Consider the following 13,679-nt stretch of genomic DNA (forward strand, 5'->3'; position numbering starts at 1 on the left):
GATGTCAATGTAATTCTTTTCCCGTTATCAGAAATGTTTGCAAATATAAAAACAAAAAAACCAAACCAACAGCAGTGTTTCCACTGTGCTGGGTTTCTTTGTTTTTAGAAAGAGATTGTCCCCAGAATCCATGATACTTTTTTATGCAGGTAACTGATTATTTTTTACAGTGCTGTCCCGGGTTGTAGAATGATAACTGTATTTTTTAAAGGTAGGGTATACATCTGTCTTTTAGTGTTAATTTATTCCGCTTCAAGGAACATCAGTCGAAGCAGATGGGTTATGTCAATAGGGCAATATGGAGTCCATTTAGTCTCCACATTGTTGTTGCAAAGGCTTGTTTAAAAAAAATACTGAAATAGGTTTTTATTCTTGTACCTCACTTAACCTTAACTAAACATAAAAGTAAGTTATCCTAAGCTCCTAAGTACTTTGCTATCCTATGAGACCTCTGATGGCACTGAAGTTGCATGCCAGTCAGCTTGCCTTTCACATGTCCGCTTCTGTTACTGTTTCCTTGACAGGGTTCACACCGTTGGTAGCTACGTGGTGCGTGCTGTGGACATAGTGTTCAGTCTGAATGCACAGTAGTCGCATTCAGATATTATCATAGGCCTTTTGAGTTAATCGACAAAAGGGCAAGACTTTGACAACAATTGTAAAGAATTTAACGGGACAAGATCATCAGTTAGCATATATGCAGCACCATCAGTGTTTGCTCCTACTTTTGAAAAGAGAGAGAAAGAAAAATTAAAAAGTGAGATTTGATAGGAATACCCACTAATTTTAAAGAAATTTAATTTTATAGAAATGAAAAGCTGGAGAGAAAAAAATCTTTTAAGAGATGCTAGTAAGATCTGAGATAAAAGAATGCAACAGCAGTTGGAGTACTTGGACTGTGAAATATTCATCTTCCTGATTTTTGATACAAGTGACTTGCTCATAACTATTTATGAGCCTCTTAGTGCTTGAATGCTGAGGTGTCCCATCCCTCTGTCTCCCCTCAAAGACTTCGTGTTTTGCTTTGGGTGTTTTTTGATGTTACTTTTTTTTTCTTTTTTTACCATTTATGGTGCACTCCCTGCTGTCTAATCCTTCCTCAAAGTCAGCTACTGCTGCTGGATCGATATCTCTCTGCACAGATTAAAGCGATGCATGTTCCTCGAAGAGTCCCCAACTGCAAGCAGTGTGTTTGTATGTGTACTAGCATGGCTTTTTGACAGCATCAGCAATGTGTAGAATACTAATAGACGTACTAAGTATTAAATATAGCACAAGGCACAGTTGTGATTGTGTTGATAGGAGCCTTGGAAAAAAAGCCATCATTTAAAGATAATTAATTAACTTGGCAGTTGCTGTAAAGGGACAAAGGACTATCCTGTGCTTTACTTTTTTTAAAGAGAGGCAAGCAGATTTTCACCAGGGACAATTTAGTAAAGACATAAGAGAAGCAAAAGGTGTGTGCAGTGGTGGTGTAGCACTGCCTGGCACTAGAAAGTTGTGTTAGATGCCTATCCTGATGGTGAAAAATAAACTGCCTGAGAAGAAGAGGCAGTTAAAAGAAATGAGCACTGAACCTTTAGAGACTAAATGATGATGGAGGCATATGCTTGTTGGGAGAATTTGGTTCTTACTGTATGTAGCAGGTGGAAAAGATATATGACCTGGTCAGCATATAGCTTCATTTGGAAGGGTTGAAATGGTGAGCAGCTCTCCTTGGCAGCTCTGGCTAGTTAACCCCTGGGCAGGGATCAGGGAGGGGCTGTGAGCTTTCCAGTGAGTGTTATCCCTAAATTTAGCAGCATTGCACTAACCTGGTTGGACTGTCAGGTTCTGCGCAGATTAAAGGAACTTTATCCCCACCCCAGGGTCTGGTGCACATCTGGCAGGTCTAAGGAGAGCAGAGACGGGAATACTGTGTACACTTTGGCCTCTGAATAGGAAAAGCCCTTTGTCCTCCGACATTGTAGCTTAGAGGGCATTGGTGGAACTTGTATTTTCAGCTGGTCTCTGTAACCCAAGGAAACTCCCATCCCAACAGACCAGGCTCGGACTGACTGTGGGAGTGGAAAAACACAAGGTGCGGGTGGTGAAAATGGCTTCTCTGAAAGGCTGGGAACAGGCACATCTGAACTTGTTCACCTGCTCCCCAGACTATGTAGAAATCCAGATCTTGTGCTAAGCGAAATGTCACAGTCACTTGTACGTGCAGGTGAGTATGGAGGGTGCCTGGCCAGAAGAGTGTCTGAAGGCATTAAGTGTCTTAAGGCTCTTAACAGCGGTCAAACTAAGAGTAAAACCAGTTTTAAGACAAATTGGTGGTCTTCATGGACCACTCCGAATCCAGTCTGAGAGATGAGATACGCAAACAAGTGCAGAGAAGAGAGACAACCAGTTATACAGCTGAGCAGAACCCTGCTCCCCTAAGAAAAGCACTTTGCCGCATGTGCTACCTGCTCACTAGTCTTTGAAGAACAAAAGGCTCCAATGCCAGGTGGATAAAAGGTAGCTTATGTTATGAAATAGATGTAATTTGAATTCAGAAGACTGGAAATAGAAGCCCTCATCTGTAGTACTGAAGGAGAAAGTTTCTACCTGTCTTTGATAACTTGTGGTCAAAGCGCTGCTCCTCTGTTCAGCAGGAGGGAGTAATTTGAAGGAAATAGGGGCTTTTTGTTTTGTTTTGTAACTCCTAGGAACATTGTGCCTCCATTTTCCTCTTTTCCTGTGCAGGCAACTAGAATATATTTAACTGCTACTCTTTATTGGGGAAGATAAAAGGTGGTTAAACAGTAGGAAAAATTGTATTTGTCCATCACCCAAGAAAGCAACAGAGCAAATGGGAACCTCACCAGCTGGACTTTGCCTTTAAACTGGCAGGTGCCTGTCTGAAATTGAGACTGGTGTGAGGTGAGCATCAGAATAGTTGGAGATCTTCCCTCAGAGAAGAGCAGAGAGACGGGTTTGGGGGAGCCTGGCAGAAAGACTTGCTTACACGGACGCTGTCTTGGAGCTTGGCGTGCTGCGTTGTAGCTAATACCTGTTGCATCCTTTCCAAAGGACCGTCTCTGCTGTTGCCAGTGGTAGTGGTCTCATTGCTTTCCCATAAATGCCTCTGTGTGAGGCTACTTTTACAGGTAGGGTAATTGGAGAGTATTCCCAAAACTGGACTCTTGAACAAAACCTATTGGGCACACCCTCACCTCATCTCCCACCTCCTCCCAGAAGAGCGTGCTAACCATCAGTGATGTACTGCTGTTTGTGGAGTACCTAAATGTTTCCTAAGGCAAGACTAAAGAAAGGTGTCCCGGCCTCCTGAGTGCGGTGGCTGCTTGGTTGTGCTTCCGTCTTGCTCTGTGGTCCGGTGAATATTTTTAAATAACAAAGGTAATCTTTGTGTGGGCTTACATGCCAGGAGTCTATCACCCGAAATGTTGACTGGAATTAATTACATATTTATTATGCAAACTGTTGCAGATTAATTAATACAAGCCTCTGGAAAAATCTAAATATGCATCTGTATATTTTGGAACGTATACTTCAATAAAACGTTCTTTGACAGAATTACTCTGGGTGACAGACATGTCGGGTATCTATTGAGTATTCTTTTCTTCTTTTGTATTTATAGGCAATCAGTGAAATGCAACCACTCGAAAAAGAAAATGAAATCCAATCTTAGATTCATTCAAACAGCAGGAGTTCTCTTCTCCACAGATCCTTATTACTATGTTACGCATAACCGTAATAGCTAAGCACCATCAGTTGTGGCTGAAGTGATGTGAATAAATGCTGTCATTTGTGGTTCCCACTCCTCTGTCTTTTCCCCAGAAAGGAAATTTTTTGTGCAGTCTTTTTTTTGTTGCCTGTTTTATTTGCACACATATTATATGTATACCTATAAATACTTCCCCAGGGAAGGAACGTAGTGTAATGCTGGGGGAAGTAAGTGCACGAGTGCACATGCATCCTCCCTCTTTTCTCTGTCCCATCCCCCTCATCTGTGATTTGTTGAGGGAAACGGTGTTGCACAGGGAGGAAGGGGGAATGTTTGCGATGGCTGTGTGGTTCGACCTGCCCCTTAGAAAACGTCGGCACCGGCATAGGTGACCGTCATCCTTTTGGAAGCGAGTTGCGCTGCATGAGAGGATCAGTGTTGTTGACTCTGCTCCTTTCCTTAGATCATTGTTACAATTGTCTTTCACCAAGCCATTTAAACACCCAAAAGGTAAAGTCTGAGACTTTCAAACTCGGGATGCCTCGAACTTCAACTTGTACCTCCTGAATTCCAGTGCTACAAACTTTCTCATTGTATGGAGTTTGGAGCTCACATTAATGATCCCGCTCACAGCAATCATCCAGCTGAAGTCATGTGCAAGTGAGGTTTTCCCAGTATTGATGGGAGTAAACCAGAGCCTACTTTTCCCTTTGACTATGTCATTTTCCGCAAACCAGGCAGATTCAGTTGCCTACTGGTGTTGTGCAGCACTTCACTTTCATAGGAAACCCGTGTTTTACTTCCAAGGAAGGAGTGTGAAGAGTAGCCTTTTGGCTTCAGTTGACAAGTCCTGTTGACAGTCCCGTTTGCCATTTGACTCCTAATAGAAACTAGAATAGCCTTTGGCAGGTAGTGTGTGAGGGCCTTAATTTGTTACAGCCGTTGAGGGATGTGCACTGCTTTCTTTTCTGTTCTGCCTGGTTTCCTGTGGAAATGAGGCTTTTTCTGTCATGCTCTCTCTCTGCCAGCCTGTCCAACCCTATCCTATTGACTTTTTGAATCTATTGGCCAATTTTAGTCCTATTTAACAGTGAGGCAGATGCCTTAATGATATTAAAGTTCTACCACTGTAATGAATGTTGGCAGCCAGATAGAGGAGACAGATGTAATTAATGCCTGTACTGATGAAAAGGTTTCAGTGTGTGCTCAGCTTTTTCTAGGTATCAGGCTTTATTAGCTCTGTTGTGAATGAAACTGCCTATTTTTATATTGTGTGAGCATTATTGTAGTGCTTTAAATTGGTGGCTTTGCTTCTGTGGTTTATCTTGCTATCATGGATAAGAGCCCTAATGAGGGTTCAAAATGCCATTGAGCATGCCAGTGTTGAGTGTGCAGGCTGATACTACCAAATACCAATGTTACTAATTCTGGGAGATAATAGAGCTGTGTGAGGACAAAAATCTTTTCTTTCACTGCTCCTCCTGACCTTGACACCTTCGCTGTTCTCATCGTACGGGGAGGCCAGTGTCTGCTGCCTGGGGCCTCCAGCCTGAAGCAAAGATTGCAGTATCTGCTGCAAAGATTGTATCTGGGCTGCTGGCACTTCTTCTCCATGCCAGAAATCTTCCTTGTATTGTGTAACCCTCACCTTCACCAGCTTCTCTCCTGGCACCCGGGGTTGCTGCCTGACCTTCTGTGCAGGAGCATTGCTCTGTCTCACTCCATTGCTGCAGAGCAGGATACGTGCTGTGGATGGAGAAGCAACGTGGGGAACAGCTCACTTCTCCTGTTCCCCTAGAAAGATTGTCCATGTGGCACCATGGTAGGAGGGAAGAATGGGGATAAGACAAACTAGTCTAACCATCCCATTTAATCTGTGGGATAGTTCTGTCAGTTTACATGAGGCAGACAGTTTGACTTGCATAATTCAGCCTTTTCCTCTTTTGCATGATAATCTCTTACCTTTTTCACCTTTAACATTCTCTAAAAATGTGGAAAAACAATTAAGTTTTGCCATCTGGACAAAAATCATAAAGGAAGATTATTTACTTGAAACTCCAAAGAGTATTTACTTGGGTATGAGCAGCTGGTCTAAGATAGCTAAATCTTTATACAGTGGACAAACAGCAGAAACATACATTGTTTTGAAGCTTTAAATTTATAAAAGGTGTGTATCTGGAATATGGTTAAATATGATCTGTGTGCAAGTTCAAAAATTATATGCTGTAGATCACTGCCTTAATTGCCTTTTAGACTTGAGGTTTAGAATTGACCTGTCAGACTTTCATAAAATAGTCTGTTTTTATTTTGAGTTATGAATCTGAGGCAGAAATGGCAAATAAGATGATGTATAGCCCAGTAATACGAGTCTCTTTAACATTCCAGGCTTGGCTTATAAAGATGCTTATAGATGATCTTGGTCAAGTTCCCGAATAAGCATGCAATAAGTGTATTCTTTTTTTCCTGTAGCAGGATATTTAAGCATTAATGTAAGTGTAAGTCAGTATGTCATGACTTCCTGCAATTTAGTCTATCTGTTGTAATACCTTTAAATTTTGTTTAGGCTCTTGTGTTACTCTAGTCTTATAAGTGGTTCTTACCAGCAATTGGAAATAGTAAGGTAGCCACCACTAATTCTGAGAAATGGAAAGAATGAATATATGTACATGCACACTGTTCTGTAAGCTTTTATTTAACATGTTTTTCATTAATCCTAATTTTTTTTTTCTCTTAATGTATATCCTAGTTGTACATGCCAGAAACTGCGTGATGAGTTTGCAGACTTGTCTACTTACACAACTGTTCCTTCTGGATGTTTTTTATTACTCATATCTTGGAATATATTGCCTAATTTGTAAAATATCAAAAGCACTGTAAAATGGGAGATAGCAAATTAGTGAATACCACACACACACAATTTATTTTATTTTATTTTTTTAATAAATGAGCTCTTCTGCTGGAATACAGAAAACTTTAGGGGGTCTGCAAACTCTTTAACAAACAGTTGGCTCAGTATTGGTCCTAACTAGTAAAACACCCGATTCTCTCTGAAATGAAGTATGTCATTAACCTTCCTTGACCAATTGGAGCTATTATGAATAATACGACCCCATGGGTCAGAACAAAGCAAACTTAGCACTTTTGTTTACAAAACTGTTGATCAGTAGGACTTTTTATTACTGTGCACCAAGCCTTTTGACTTTCATAGACTGATTTTTAATTTGTAAAGTGTTCTGAAAGTAACCCTGAATTCTCAAATGACACTATGGCTTTGCATGGCTGGAGTACCTGGAGCAGTAGCCTGGCTCTCCTGAGGATTGTCTTGCTGGAGCTGAGTTTTGCCCTGGTTCATGACTTGGAGAGTTTTAATGGATCGGCTATGGGTGAGTCCAGGGAATATAGGACCTTTTGCTTCCCAATTCTGGATTTAGAATATCCATTTCTGACATTTATTTCACACCTGCAAAAGTTATTTGAAGAGTATAACATGAAGATATGGAAAGAAGAGAAAGGTAAAGGGAGATTTCCCATTGAAATTTTGTTTATATTTTTGTTCTTTTGCTTTTCGTTCCAGTGAAATGAAGCAGAAATTGGATGAAGAGGGTAACAAGTGCAGCATCCTTTCCAAGCAGCAGAAGTTCAATGAGCACTGCTGTATTCGCTGCTGTTCCCCTTTCACGTTTCTTATCAACAGCAAGCGACAGTGCCAAGACTGCAAGTACAACATCTGCAAGAGCTGCAGTTCTTACCAGAAGAAGGAGAAGGCTTGGATCTGCAGTGTCTGCCAGCAAGCAAGGTAAGGGCCTATTGTTCAGCAACCTGTGTAAAGCAGCTGTGGCCTGACCTGAGCTTTTCCCTTCTTTTTGTCAGTAGTTAACACTGGCAGGATAGGACATGAAGTACCTGTTTATGTAGGGGTTGATTTGTTCCTGAGGTGTGACATGGCTGTTTTTTGTAGAAGTTAATTTGTTCCGAGAGCGTTTGCTTACCTGTTGCGTTTTCCAGGCTTGCTTAGTTGGACTGATGAATCAGTAAGCAGTTATGGGGCTCAGCTTGAGCAGGGCTGGGATCTCCTGAAATGCCTGGATTACTAATAGAACCTGAGCGCAGATGGTGGTAATGCAGTTAATCATTTTGCAGCAAATCCCACTGATGGGTGGGGAGCAGAAGGAAGAATATTGGTGAATAGATCATCCAGCTGTGACTGTGTTTTGGAGTGCTTTTCTAAATGCCAGCTTATTGGTGGGGATGCCTTGGGCTTACTTTGGCAAATAACCAGACAAAATGGCAGTGCAACCTGTTATAATTCTTAACATCTGTTAAGAAAATGCTGCTAGGCTTCTATTTGCAGAGGGTGTCAGGGATTTACTGTCTCACCCTTTTGAGGCTAACAGAGCCACAACGTTTAAAGATAGCACCAGAAAAACAAAGCAAATTCAAGCAAACACATAACAGCAGCAAAGGATATTCCTTGGATACTAACGGTGATAGTCCTTCTTGTCTGCATTGCACTACAGGTTCCAAAAGCAGACTTAGCTGTGGCGATGTAGCACTGACCAAGGCCTTTTTACTCAGACAAGAAGGGTGAATGAAATAACTTGATTTCTCACAGTTTAATTTTGAACCATTGGTGACTAAAGCAGCTGGGCACATGTGACAAAGATGGATGTTTATTCTTCATCTTTCCCTTTAGTGGAGAACACAGGATGAAGACAGAAACTGAGTCCCTTTCCCAATGCTGTATGATATTCCTGTGCTCACCAAAGACTCATTGCTCCCAGTTGTTTCCCATCAACACCCACTTGAAATTTAAGCTTTCACATAGTATCTGTGAACGAAGTGCGTGCCCTTTGACATGGGGCCTTAAAATCATAGGGGTCCCAGGTAGATGATGCCATGTTTCCAAATGCCAGCCTTTGAACCTGAAGGAGACTGTATTCTCTATTGTCTTATTCTCTCACCTACTCCTTCTCTACCTTTTACCCTGGAAAACCTACACGCGCAGCCTTTTCCCCAGTGAGGAGGCAAAAGAAGGACAGGAGTATCTTTTCCAGCAGTACAGAGCGCTGTGGAGTCAGTGCTTGTTTCTGCTTTAGTCATTCGACCGTGTCATATTATACCTCTTTCTTCCACTTCTCAGTTCACCCATACGGGCAGCAGAACAGGCAGCCAGGTTTGTGGATGCTGATGAACTGCACTTAAAATAGTTTTTGCTGACTCCACAAAAAAACTCTTGGAAGAATTTAATTTCAGAAGAAAAATCTGTAGCTGAATTATAAAAATGCTATTTCTGACCCTTGAAGTCAGTGCTTTTCCCACAACCCTGTGCAGCCCTCAGAGTCACCCACCTGTAACTTGGTTATAAATATTTTCTTTGTTTATGAGACCTGAGACACAGCTTGAGTTATTTTTCAGTGAATAAATTAACTAGCAAAGCTGCTAATCATTTTATGATCTGGTTTATTGATTGGACTGTGTGACTTACAAATCCCTGTAGGGGAAGCAGGGCTGCTGAGGTGTTTTGGTTTGGGGGGTGGTGTGGGATGGTGTCTTTCTTTGTTTTTAACTATCAAGCAGTATTTCTTCCAGGGAGAAACACAGGGAGAAACACCACAGTCTGTCATGCGTTCCTCTTGCTTTCTCAGTGACTTATCCCTCAGATGGAGCATGAACTGTGCTCTCCTGCCCCTCCCCAGCTGCTCTTCTTATGTCTTTTATTTTTTCCTTTAATAAGATAGCACAAGTAGTGGAGGTGGTTCTCTGTTTAGCCGCTGCTCGTCTGCACATCTTACTGCACAATAGATAGTGAGCTAGAAATAGCTCAGAGAGGACTGCATTTTGAGGTTGTTCTCCTTTTTTTTCTCCCCCTCCCTATATGTCTTTGCTTAATTCTACAAGAGTTAATGTTGTAATTCTCTGCTGTGCAGAAAGAGTTTGGTCGAACTGGAAAAGTACAAACATACACAGTTCAGACTTCATGTAATGATGTTTGTGCTCTTCAGCTCTGCTCTACAGCAGTGCTTGAATAATCCTAGGTTTTATTTCTAGTATGTATTTAGAATATGTCAACCAGTTCTCTGATGTCAGAAGTAGTTTCTTGCTGTACAAAAGGCTATAAAGCATTCTCAGCATAAATTTTTGTAAAGATGGTTCACCTTATACATTAGAGCTTGAGACTCTAATTAGGTGAATTACAAAGATACATTTTGTTTATATGCACATGTGAAAATTCTGAAAAGTTCCTGTATAATGTGGGAATCAGAACCAATGACTTGAGGATGGTTAAAATTTTTTGGAAAGCAGTGCATTCCATAAACATCACCTGGGTTCGATGGAGGATTTAAAACTCTTCTGGGAGCTGTACCTTTTTCTTTAGACTACTTTATTTCCCATTATCTTCCTCCAAAAGAGTGGCATCAACTTTTGCAGGTTGTAAATAGTCTCCTGGTAGATTCCTGCACCGAGGTGATCTTGACACTGAAGAAAATATGTCATGTTGAGTTAGTCTCTCAAGGCATGACCCTAGTGGAGATACCTGTTTTGTGGAAGTTGGTTTTCTTCCAGGGCAGAGATCTACATTAACATTTAGCAGAGAGCAAATACGCCGGTCAGCATTTGAAACATAGAACATTTGTAGAAAATTGGGCCAAAAAGTTAGTCTCTGCTTCTTCCAAAAGCAGTAAACTCATCAATAAGCCAATGAAAATGTTGGTGTTTGAACTCCTTTAAAGCATGCTGCATACACTTAGTGCAATCAAAGTAGTATTGTGAGCAGCTCAGAATGGGTCCCAAAGGTTGTCACACTGGTTGTTTGCAGCACAGATTTATTTGAATGTTGTGAGCTGCTCTTTTTTTTGGTTTTCGTACTCCCAGTTTGACTGCTGCTTTAAAAAATAGAAAGCAAGAGAATAGCATTTATCTTCATAGACTTTCTCAATCCAGAGTTATTTTTGAATGTTCTTTACATTTTCTTTTGAGTTTATTGTGGTGCCCAGTTGAAAGGTAGGGTTTCTAACTAGAAGCTAACATATTGCATCAGTAGCAAATGTAATTGTCATACCGGAACTTGAAAATTAATTAGAATTAGATTAATTAGATATGCATTAGATTTTGTTAAATGTACATTACAGTGAGACTTGAGGAAAATTTATTAAGGTCTAGTATACCTGCAGTGCCCAGTACATTTGTCTCTGACTAGCATTTATTGGGATTAATGCTAATGTAAAAATGGAGCAATACTTATGATAACATGAAAATTGCAACAGAAAATAAAAATCTAGGCTCAGTGACCAGACAGAACACCCTTCAAATAGACTGGAGCTTTGCCAGCTCCAGAAACAGTCCTAAATAAAATCTTTATATTTCAGATGGTTTTATTTGGAGGGTCCATTCACTGTAATGTGCTTTAATGTCAGCAGAGCGGAGCGTATTTTTGTGGAAATGTGGTAAAGTTGATGGTAGATGTGATTTTAGCCTGCAAAAGGATACATCCCTTCTGCTTAGCTGATGTAAGTTTTAGTGTAAAACTCCTTACAGTCTCTACGGGGGGGGGGGGCAGACACCAAAAGTTGGCAAGACCTTGGGATGGTACTTGAGAAAATGAAGTACTCCTAGCAAATAACTGAACCTTGTATTTGTTTGTTGGTGCATTCGGCTGTAACAAAACAGTTGGTTTCAGGACTTAGTTGTGGAAAGTTAATGAAGGTATAATGCTGCTTAGCAATCTTGTTTTGCTTTCAAGCAGGCTAAACCATCTGGTAAAAGGAAGCTGAAATATCATTCAGATAGTCTGCCTCAACTGCAGCTTGGAGCTTTGTGTTTACCTTTGTCAGAGTTGCATATTTCTGCTGTCTGAGGTCCTCGCCTGACATCAGAGAGAACTTCTACAGAACTTGGAAACTGTGACTTTGTCACGTAAATGCCAGGAAATGTGTTTTTCCTTCTGAGATAGAATTGGATAGGAACATTCACTTGCTGTGTGGCATAGCAGAAAAGATGAAAGTTTTAGCTCTGCCATGGTGCTGCTTGTCTTCACTGGACCCGTGTGGGTCTTGTTCTGCTTTTTTGGAAGTCCTCTGAATGATCTCATTCATATTGTACTTAAGAGATTTACTAATTTCAAGTAAATAGCAGTGAAAATTATTTTCCTCAGCTGTATGTACTTGTAGAAATTGATGCAGTTCCAAAAATGCCTGCTGCTCTATTCCAATTATCTTCCTCCTCCTTCTCTCACCATTCTCTCTCTGTTCTGTAGCCTGTCTCTTGATCTCCATCTCCTTACCATGCTTAAGCATCACAGTGGATCACAGACACCATATCCTTTTGCTTACAGTACCCATGAAGAGCAAGGGCAATAGCTTGGATTTTGCACAAGAGCCAGGAACAGTCTTTGGTTTATTCAGTCGTTCCCTAGCTGGAGGAGGAGAGAGAGAGAAATGTGCAAACTGGTTGCTTTGGAAGGTTGATCTCTGCTGGATTTTTTGCTATCCTGATCTATCTTAATTATTTCTGAAGTATGCACTGTGAAGAATTTTGATTCTGCTAGACAGAATAAAGCTGTACTTGCATAACGCACAGCAGACTGCAATGCTGCACTCAGGCTTTAAAAAAAGTGTCTAAAAATGGAATTGAAGAGGAGAGTAGGAAAGATAGGTCTATTAAAATGGTTAAATACAAGTGCTAATTAGGCAATTTTTTCTAGCTTTGAGTAGCCTTGGAAGTGAGCGTGTGGCTGAGTGCCTGGAGGACTTATCTGTGTTTTAGGAGCTCTAGATTCTCGTTTTAGCTGTTCATCTGACTGTCAAGTGACCTTGAGGAAGTTTCCATGTCTCAGGTTTCCCCATGTGCAGAATGGATTTAATGATGCTGAGCTCTTGGAGGTCAGTGGTTGAAAAGTTAAATGCTATGGCTGTAAAGTGCTAAGTATTATTAATGTACTGTTATTATAGAAGTTTTGCTGCAGTCAGCATGGTTAAAGCCTTTGCTTCATGTGTTGCAGTAGCACAGAAAAGTGAGTGCTTGGATTCTTGCAGGGAATGAATGGGGACAGAATATCACAGCTTTATTTTCAGTGTTAATAAAGAAATGTTTGCCTGTGTGTGGCCCCACCTACCTTCGCAAGTCATAGTGAAGTTACCAAACATTTTCCCTAGCAGGAATAAATATTATGTAAATAGTGTGCAAAAATATTGGGACTGCTGAACTGGGAGGAGAGGAATATGAAAGGATGTAACACAGTTTTTTCCACATAATAAGCAGCAAAAAAATTATAGATCAAACTTATTTAGCCTTTCAGTTTTGCAAAAGCTGAGGGACTTTCAGTGAAGGTGTCAAATTGAAAGCTAATGAAAAATACACAGGATTCTTCAAGTGTGGGCACTTAAGTGGCAAGTGAGAACATCACCTCTTACAGTCGCTGAAATACAAAATCTTAAGTATCAAGCAAAGTTTAAGGAAAAATTTCCCTTTCGTCAATTCTGTAACTGAGACTTCACGTGCTCTGCATCCTGTCACTGACGAGTGTTGCAGGAACGGACTTGGAGGACTGTGGGCCATGCCAGCCCCTATGTTGGGTTGGTGGCAGTCAGGGAAGATGTAGAGTTCATGGTAGTCAAACAAGGGAGAAAAAAAGATGGCAATATCTAATTAGAGGTCTCAAATTTACAAATAACGTGTAGTAGTAAAGGGTTGCAAGGCAAGATTTTCCTCCAAGAATGAGGAAGAAAAAAGTTATGTCATGTGAAAAACCAGCCTGTCGTTCTGACTCCTGAGTGGTTGACTCAATAATGCTTGTACTTCGCTTCATTTTTCAGTATAATGTCAAATTTATGCATCCCTTATTAATACAGCGATTCTGCCTAAAGCAAGTCCACTCCAACTAATTCTTGGTATCAGTAGTATTACTATTCGTGTTTTTAAAATGTATCAGATGTTTAATTTGCTGTCTTTTTTTCCTGGAGAAGAA

At 40.7% G+C, this 13,679-nt stretch overlaps 1 protein-coding gene across 1 annotated transcript in view; it reads left to right on the top strand.

Moving 5' to 3' along the window:
* The window catches only part of MYRIP (myosin VIIA and Rab interacting protein), a 238,475-nt gene that overhangs the window by 104,109 nt on the left and 120,687 nt on the right, over positions 1 to 13,679 (top strand). Inside the window, exon 3 of the mRNA XM_082310973.1 lies at positions 7,290 to 7,511. Coding sequence (XP_082167099.1) covers positions 7,290 to 7,511 — 222 coding nt within the window. The remainder of the gene's footprint in view (positions 1 to 7,289; positions 7,512 to 13,679) is intronic.

The sequence above is a fragment of the Platalea leucorodia genome, assembly GCF_965183815.1.
Source record: "Platalea leucorodia genome assembly, chromosome: 1".
NCBI classification, from domain to species: domain Eukaryota; kingdom Metazoa; phylum Chordata; class Aves; order Pelecaniformes; family Threskiornithidae; genus Platalea; species Platalea leucorodia.